The 9,997-nt window shown below is 34.3% G+C and overlaps 1 protein-coding gene across 1 annotated transcript; it reads right to left on the reverse strand.

Moving 5' to 3' along the window:
• Positions 1 to 1,381: 1,381 nt before the first annotated feature.
• Positions 1,382 to 6,794, reverse strand: LOC140827917 (probable serine/threonine-protein phosphatase 2A regulatory subunit B'' subunit TON2). Its single transcript, XM_073190870.1, has 12 exons — positions 6,460 to 6,794; positions 5,866 to 5,957; positions 5,344 to 5,406; positions 5,038 to 5,136; positions 4,464 to 4,622; positions 4,078 to 4,149; positions 3,828 to 3,960; positions 3,690 to 3,754; positions 3,524 to 3,599; positions 3,009 to 3,110; positions 2,410 to 2,602; positions 1,382 to 1,775 (listed from the first exon to the last, which is right to left on the reverse strand). Exons 1-12 carry the CDS (start codon positions 6,599 to 6,601, stop codon positions 1,529 to 1,531), a joined length of 1,443 nt encoding a protein of 480 aa, XP_073046971.1. The 5' UTR covers positions 6,602 to 6,794; the 3' UTR covers positions 1,382 to 1,528.
• Between the last annotated feature and the right edge of the window lie 3,203 nt (positions 6,795 to 9,997).

Here is a 9,997-nt window from a genome sequence, read left to right on the forward strand (position 1 = left end):
GACCATAGATTTATACAAGGATCTTCCGTAAATTTATTATATTGTTAATTTATCAAAATTATTAATTTAATACATTGACCCAAGTCAAACCAAGGGAAAGATGTATTTTAAAGAGATAATTAATTTATCGAGTATTAATTTATAAATATTTTAATGTAAAGCCTTTCTTCTCTGATGAATTTAATTTAAATATAATATATTTAATATGATTTTTTATGCCATTAAATAGCAATGAAGATCTAACCATAAATTTTATAATTGATAATGTCGACCTTCTTTAAACACTATATTGATTTCAATTTTATTATAACGAACAGTTTAACAAAAAAAATTGTATTAACATTTAAAATTTGACCTTATTAGATGAATAAGTAGGAGAAAAAAAGTAAAATTAATGGAGAAGTTCTTTTGAGTACTTGTCTGTAATAATAAATAAATGTAGGTAGTCATCGTTGACTCATTTTTGGAATGAAACTATTTAATCAAGTTATTTTATTATTTCTTAAACTGTAGTTTTATGATTAATTTTTTGATATAAAATACAAAATGTAAAACTTGAATTTTTAGAATACAAATTTAAAGTAGAAATCCCACGTGATTGACTCACTAACCATTAACCAACAAGACTTTTAATTAAAAGCACCTTTTGCTAAAAGTAGCATCCAAAGTTAGGCAAAAACTTGTGTGAGATGGTTTTATGGGTCGTATTTGTAAGAAAGATCTTTTATTTGGGTCATCCATGAAAAAATATTATTTTTTATACTAAGATTATTACTTTTTATTGTGAAAATGGATAGAGTTGACTCGTCTCACAGATTAGGATCCGCGAGACGGTCTCACATGAGACCCACTCCCCACGTTATATGGTAAGCAAGCTTAAAGTATCTTTATCAATTTTCCCAAAATTATTAATGAGTCTTTATTAAGTTGTATTTCTTTGGACCTTGAAAAGTCATGTATTATGACCACAATACATCATCATGTTATGAAAATAATGGTAATAGTAATGCAAGAAAAAAACTAAATTTTTAATGAAAATATTGGTTTACTATATTATAAAAGAAACTTAGAATTATTAAAAGTTAATTAACACACATGTACGTACGTAATGTTCTTATTTTAAAGTAATATAATTTGACATATGTGGTGACATAACGCAATTTCACGGCAATCATAGAACATCGAAGGGTATTTTTTTGGTAAAAAAATCACTAAATGGTCCTTGAATTTGTTAAATGTAACAAAATTTGGTGCCTTTAATTTTCATAACCCACCGACCGCAATTGGGTTTGGCGGATTATCCCACCTAAAATATCTTTCGTGGTGTATAAATCTCTCGTTTTTTCTAAAATATGAATCTATGATTTCAAAAACCACATAAAACACTCACACGCACGTCCCCTTAGATCAGTAGCAATTCTCAACACATAATGTCCAACTGATAAATTCTCAACACAAGATTTCATATTAAACAGAACAAACGGAAAAATACAATTCTAGTACACGTATATTAAAAGTTGCTAAGAACTCAACCTTGTGGTTCCTCTTCTGGCTCTTCCTCTTCTTGCAGAAGGTTTTCTCTATTGTCATGCGCCCAGAAGCCGCGGACATCTATTAACATGCTTGCTACTGTGCCACCTTGTTTGCAAGCCAAAAGATCGTCCAATGTTATCATCAACGGATCTGACGGCTTCACCATATCCCATATTTCATCTCTAACATCCTCGATACACAGCTCGTAGTTCCCTCCCTCGATCCATTTTTGATGCACATCCCTATTTTACACATGGCATGGGGCGTTATTCAGCGTAAGTAGCCAACAGCCAGAAGAAAAAAATTAAACTAATCTATATTTATTCTAAAATTATTAGTTCCTCCACCAAAATTATCGAATCATCCCCATTCATCCAAAATCTTGGATTTGCCTCCACCTATGCACTGTGGCGCACCTATTGTGTTGACCTTGAACACCTCAGTTCATCGGATCATTGTGGGGGTACCTCAAAAAATGTGGCATACTTGTATGTATAACAGAAGCACCACAAAACTTCCAAAAAAAAACAAGATTGCAGTAACTATGGAATTGATCCAAAGGTAGTATAAATAAATCTGTAATGTTTTCCAGAAATAGTCTTTTCTCAAAAGACTCGAGCAGAAAATTCCAGAAGTTTTTGTTGGATGATTCAATTGGAAAACCGGGGGGGGGGGGGGGGGGGGGGGGGGGGGGGGTCTTGATGTGACCCTTGTTTTTTTCCAATCATCCTGTTTCTATTTTGCTTGGTCACGGGTGAATAAATTAAAAAGAAGTTCAAGATCTTAGCATTATATTCAACCAAAAAATTCAGTGTGACGCAGATATAAAAAATCCACAAACATCCTATTTCAAATTGAATAACCATTAGCATTTACCTGAACAGCGTGTGTATGTCAGCAGTAGTGAGAAATCCCCTACCACCAAGATCAAGACACCGAAACAAATACGTTAATCCTTCGGTAGTATCTTTGTTCTCTAGGGACAGAACAAAGTCAAGAAAACTCTCGAAATCCATCTCTCGAGCGTTACCACCACCACTTTTTCCACGCCGGACATGCTCATCGAACACTATTTAGAACAGGACAAACTGGAAATTAATAGGTTGCATTAAACACATCTGAGTGGGGACATTTTTTTATAAACTTATTTGACCTTTTTTTATCCATAACCTTCACATTTGCAAACAACAGTAAAGTACTATGTGTACGATAAATGCTTCAAAACTATAACTACATGGTCTAATGTATGGACAATGCTAATAAAAATGAGGTCATATTTTAAAATTGAAATTTGTAGGAAGTTATGTACCAACATTCTCCTTTAGTGAGCCAACTGGTTTTACATAGATATAAATAATGGTCGAATGACTTTTTCCCTTCAGTTGAAATAATAATTGGAGTTGAACAACATGATCAAATTGTAATTAAATTTCATACTTAAACACGAGGTAGAGGAAACTCAATTTGGCTTCTACCTCTCTCGATAAAAATATCTGTCAATGTCCCATCAGCATAATCCCGTAGCTCCTGTTTGCTCAACGTTCCGTTCATGTCTTTATCAAGAGCAAGGAACATGTCTGCAAACATCACCCATAGGGTCTATAAGCTCATGCACGACTAAAAATAAAAAGAAGTAAACTATAAGCTATCTATCAGTTTACATATTTTTATTTCAAAGATGATAGGACCTGATTCTATGAACGCGAATAGATGAAAAATGCTCCAGTATGATAAGAGACGATAATCACAGAGTAGAAATGGTAAAAACTTAATTTTGAGTCGATTTCTTCCTATCCCTCACTTACACCACTAAGTCAAATCTTACAACTACACTCAAAAGCTACTTGAAGAAGATCAGATAAAGAATAAGATGTTCCATGAAATACAACTCCAGATATCAATATGAGCCCAGAGAAAAGAGACAGCAAAATCATGAATCTGAACAAGTCATTATAATTAAGTAAAACATGTCCAGAGTAAAAAATCTAACCACATATGCGTTGAGCAGAAGTCAAAGAGAACCAGTTTTCTGCCTGTTCATTATCAGTAACTTCTTCCTCGCTTTCCTAGGGTGAATAAAAAAGGAAAAAATTCTTAATCGAACAAACATCACAAGAAAAATTTATTTTCATCAACTAATTATTCAAACAATCTACCTGGTGAAGCTCCATCAATTCCTGGAGACAATTACTGAGTAGGACTTTCTTTATGCATGCCTTACCTGTAGTCATCGAACACTGTTAGATGCGGATAGAACCAAATTAATTGACCTGGAAAAGCAGTCGAGTGTGAACCTCGTTTATGAGGATCACAAAAGAAGAAAAACTTGTGTGCAGCTATACGACAGTACATCTGCACAAAAGCTCCCGGCATATCCCGCAGTTGTGCCAAATTACGAATAAGACCTCCAATATATGATTCCATTTCCTAATTTTTGTAAAAGTGAAGAAATAAGCACATATAAGATAATCAAATTATTGTAATTAGAACATAAATACACGACCATCTTGCTGAATAAAATGCTCAAAGGCATAGTAAACATACATGAGGCTGGAGAAAGCCATCAGAATCCTCGTCAAGCTCACTCATATCGATTCTGGCTTGAGTAAGTGAAACCTGGAAAGGAACCAAAGTAAATTACAAAGCTTTTTTTTTCATTTATATATAATTCCTTTTTCTTCTTCTTGTTGAAAAATAGTAAATCCTCATTGAATTTTCTTTTTCCATTACAAAGGGAACACAAATGTTCTGCAGTAACCCCGTGAATACTCCGCCGGTATGAAAAGTTCTTAATGTTAATTGAGTACCCGTGGTTTTGCTTTGCAGGTGGGTATATACCAACAGTTGGAACTATAAAATCCAAATATGTGATATAAAGGGAGGAAGCAGTATCCACACCAAGCTGGTCTTAGAGGAGAAACAGCACTTACCGTACGCATTACATAAAGATAGAAAGGAAGGATGGCGATTCTTCCCAGTTCATCTTTCTCAAACTTCATGAAATTTGAAGGACTGAAAAAACGTCGACATTTAGGGCCTATTTGTTCCGTACATACAGAGGCAATGTGGCAAAAGTCTTCATAGTTCATCTAAACAATGACAAAAATTGTATTTCAGCATGATCATATTCAGTTAAATAGATATAATGATTAAAACAAAACAATTCCAAAGACAAAGAAGAGTAGAAAAATCCTGGGTAACGGACAGATGAAAAAAATAATATGTTATAATGAACCAAACAAAAAGTTTGTCATACTATTATATATTTCCTAACAAGATAAAAAAAAAATCATGCAGGCGATCCACGTGGGAATATAAACTATAGCAAGATGATTATGCCTATCTATTGAGAAAATAAATAAATTCAGAATGCGTTGGTGTGCTCGTGTGGGAAAAGTTCCACCAAAAACAAATATTTCTTACGTAGAAGAAAGGACCAAAAATTGGATAAAAAAAAAACAATGCAGAAATAATAACTCAGATGAAATTTATAAATTAACTCACCTTTTCAGCACCCGTGGCATCATCTATGACACAATTTTCCCTTAAGCAAACCCACATAGCATCCAAATCATCAGCATTTAGCAGAAGATCAGATTGTTTCTGACAGAGGAAATGGAACTTTATCAGGCTCAGGACAAGAAAGGAATCATATAAATTCATGACGGACCAAATATTGTAGGACAAACTTCCTGCTTACAAAAATATATCTCCTTGACAAAAACACATCAAAAATTAATTTTAATGCTCAATGTTATGAATAGAAAGCTCTAATATCAGAACGCACAGTTCTCAAGTCAAAGTAAATACCTTCAGAAACCGATACTTTGCCAGCCTCTGTACCCTATGGCTGATGGAACCTTCTTCTGGTTTCTGAATGAAACAGGAATATGAGTGCTAACGAAAAGTAACTCAATTAACCCAATACGAAGAACAAAAAACCAGCCACCATCAATGCCCAAAGGTACATGCATGATAGAGGATTAGCGCAGACTTTTGCATGCATAAGAATCAATAAGAAAAACCCGATAAGAAGAACAAGAAACCAACCACTATAAATGCCCAAAGGTACATGCATGATTGAGGATTAGTGCCGAATATTTGCATGCAAAAGAATCAATATGCAAAACCTAAAAGATACAGAAAAATGACAGGAAAACATTGCTTAAAACATGTAATCCCAATTGTGGGATGATGAGTAAAAAGAGAATAGACCATATAAACACAATGTACCAGGCGGGACAACATTTAAAGAATTAGGGGGATTATATATCAAAATATTGAATTTGTTTCTTCAAGTAACTCATATTCCATGAAACTTCGAAGAAATACCTTCTTGTAGAAGCTTGGGATCGTGCCAGCTTCAGCATTCTTTTGTTGCTTCTCTTTAAAAATTTCTAGCAAAATCCTTTTCGTTTCTAGTTCTGACAGACAGAAATTGCAGGCTCTAAGTTTACAAGGGTACTTCATAAGCATTTGGTTTCATATAAAAAACTTTAGTCTACAGCTACACAGTATAACGATAATCTGATAACTTAGGCAAACCATATCCAAACAACCACAAAACTGAGCCCAAAGAAATGCAAAAAAACTGTATGCTTGCCACTTAACTCACACAATGGATCCTTCGGTTGTCAGCAAAACTGAGAGGGTCCAGATACAACTTCAAGAATCAAACATATTTGATCTAAAAACACACCCATGTCTCCATTTCTTATAGTTCAACCACACTTAACTTCTGCCAAAAGGAGAATGTCCAATTTTACTAAAATTCACAACAATGAACAAATATATTGTGCTCATCACTACAGAATTTCTCTTAAGAAACATATGAAAATTTCCAGCTTAGTCAACTAAAATTCTATGACTCCCTAATTAATGCTGCTAGTTCGTACAACTAGAGTTTGATGGGAAGAACAAACAAACCCATGAGAGCTTCGGAGCCGAGGCCCGCCCCAGATCCGATATATCTGCGAATGTTTCGAACCCAAAGCATCGAAGAAGCAGGCGGAATTTTCCTTGGCGCAGACGTATCGTGACCTTCGCCATCACTCGATCCACTATACATGCTTCACTTCAAAAAAAAAACCCTAAACCGTGAATCAAGGCCAAATTCAGAGAAAAAAACCGAAGACCAATTTTTTTTCAAAATGGGAAATGCTGCAATTCGGAAGCTCCGAAAAGCCGAACCAACGAAGATAAAATACAAGGGGTTTCTTGGTTGGAAGGAGAGTTGTAAAGAAATGTTAGAACTGTTGCAAATAAGAGATTGTTGGATATAAATGGGATCGATCGGTATTGTCCGGTTTTTCTTTATAATGGTCGATTTTTCGGTTTTCAATTTTGAATATATCTGGTCAAAAATCAAATCATTTTATTAGGATTCAGTCCGATTTTTTTTGTAATATAGTTGGGTTATATGGTCGGTTATATACAGTTATATAATATTTTGTTAATAAATAAAATTGTACATCACTTGATGTTTGATGAATGCAACACATATAAAAGAAACAATGATAATAGATGAGTAGAACATATGATTACAATACACTTATGACTTAACATTCTAAGCTTCAACAACAATTTGAAATACAATTTCAAACAATAGCTATTCAATAAAAAGATACAGAGTCATTAAATTCTAATTCTCATACTCCAAAATGCACATAGATTTTGCATCTCAAATCTTAATACATTTAACAATATGAGCTTCAATAACAATTTGAACTTCCAATTATCTATAATGGACTTGTCACATGACTAAGGCTCATTTATTAGCTCATTATACAAAAAAAAAAAACCCTATAGTTAAATATAATATGGTCGGTTCGGTTATTTCGATTTTCTGAGGATCAAAACCGTAAACCGAACAGAAAAACCGAATTTCTTTAATTTTGAAACCGTAATCGGCCGAAAAACCGATAAAACCGAATTTTTTGGTCCGGTCGGTTATTTCGGTTTTAACCAAACTATGCTCACCTCTAGATATAAGAGAGTGTTGGATGAAAATAAGAGGTATGACGATGTATGTATTGATATATTTATTTTTGGATTGTTTTCAAAGAAATTTCATAAATAAGTCTCTCAGTTTGTGAAAAAAACACAATTGAAAATACAAAATGTTACAAAATGTGTAATTTAATATATTTTGTGAGTTTGAGTTTTTTCTTTTTATCGTACATTTTTACTTTTAACATGTTACCAGCACGATACTCGAAGGTTCGGTTCTCCATATTTTTCGAAGCTCCAAGGCACAAAAAAAATGTAACAATATTTATTTTATTATTTATTTATTTTTATTGTGTATATATTTAATATATAATATCATGTTATTATATAAAAATTGTGGGGACCCGGACGCTAATCCAGTTCTTAATTATGTTTGGGACTAATTAATCAATTATAAAACATGGTCTAAATTTTTTTTTTTTTTTAAATACATAGCGGAAACGTAATGTAATTTACTCAAATTACATATTAAACATGAACATACATCTCAGTATAAAAGTACAAGTCATGTACAACATATATGTATTCAACTAGGGTTTAACAGCTAATATCAAGTGTCTAACCCTATCTCTAAATCAAGTCCAGAATCACCACGCTATCTGTCTTCTCTCATCCTCTTCTTGACCCTGATCCAGCCCCACCTGTTGTCATGTACACATACAAAACAAGACAACAGCCGGATAACTCCGGTGAGATATGAATATCCCAGTATAAACAATGTATACATGCACCCATATAAAAGCATATACGCAAACATATAAGAACTATTCATAACATGTCTCAAATCAGAAACATAATCAATATCAAGCATTCAATAAACATGAATGATATAAACAATGTAAATCAACATGTCGTATCAGACTCAACTCAACCGACGCGTCATCTCAGACTCGACTCAACTGACACGTCGTCTCAGACTCGACTCAACTCTATCCTAGGGATCCCGATATCTGGATATAGGTAATTATATCGAATCTCAGTCGATAGGAATGAATCAATCCCTAAACGGCATCGATATAATTCATATATCAGTGTCTGGGAGAATCAGCCGTAGAATTGACGACTCAGTCAATAACCCGACGAATCAGCCGGTAATTAGGCGAATCAGCCCATAATCAGACAACTCAGCCTGTAATTAAGCGAATCAGCTTAAGTTTAGACGAATCAGTCCATAACCAGACGAATCAGCCAATAACCCGACGAATCAGCCGGTGACTAGGCGAATCAGCCTATGACTCAACGACTCAGTAATCAATACATGCATTCAGTATCTAAACAAATCAGTCAATGACTAGCGAATCAGCAGTCATTACATACAGTAGCTATAAATCAATAGACTACAAATATCAATCTTATCATACATTAGCTATAACTCAATAGACTACAATCATAAGTCTCATCAATTGCAAATATCAATGCAATAAATGAAAGTATGTGATTTAGAGAAACTCGAGTCACACCTCACTCGAGTTGTGCAATCCCAACTCAACATTAATTTATACCTTTCTTTCTGATATTCTGATTCTGTCGAAGTCTCGAACTCAAATCTGTCAATACTCAATCTGACAAGAACAATATCGAGGAGTATAATATCAATATACCACTCGAATTAAATCTGTCCTGCTCAATACTCAATCTAATTCAATATCGATGGCATAACGGTATAATATCAATATACCCAACAATACCCTATCAATCAGATATTAATTCTAATATCTCATACTCAATAACAACTCAATTCTGATATCACTTGACTCCAAAACTATTCCGAAAATCATAACAATTCCATAATCAGTCCGTTTCTTAATCTGACTTCGATTCTATGATGTCTAATATGTTGAGAACAACATATATGAGTTCCATTCAATTCTGACAATATCATAATTTCAAAGCATGTCAAAACGTAGTAAAACTTACGTCCAGTTGTAGCTTACGTTGATAGGAACTCGATACCGAAGTCGGATTCAAAATCAGACGGACGGATTGATCGCAAATCGAATTCTAAAATTCAAAAGCTATTTTCCTTCGAAGCTTTCGTTTCCTTTTTCTTTTTCCTTCATTTGCACGTATATACATATATATATATATATACTCCATGCATGTGAGAGAAACGTGGCACAATTTTCACAACACACGCCTCTCGCTCGGGCGGACATAAGTTTCCGCCCGGGCGAGTAACTCTCGGCCCTCGCAAGTTCAAGCAGTCTCGCTCGGGCGAGCACAAAATTCCGCCCGGGCGAGTAACTCTCGGCCCTCTTCTCCTAGGCACTCGCGCTCGGGCGGTTAAAAACTTCCGCCCGGGCGCGCCATCTTCGCCCAACAATTTAGTCCTCTCAAATTAATCTCCAAAATGGTCCGGGTTATAATCATGTCCACTCATAATCAATAATCTCAGATTAATCTAATTAAAATCTCGGGCATTACAAAAATTGTCTATGATATCTCATTATAACAA

Source organism: Primulina eburnea, chromosome 3, assembly GCF_022965805.1.
Source record: "Primulina eburnea isolate SZY01 chromosome 3, ASM2296580v1, whole genome shotgun sequence".
NCBI lineage: Eukaryota > Viridiplantae > Streptophyta > Magnoliopsida > Lamiales > Gesneriaceae > Primulina > Primulina eburnea.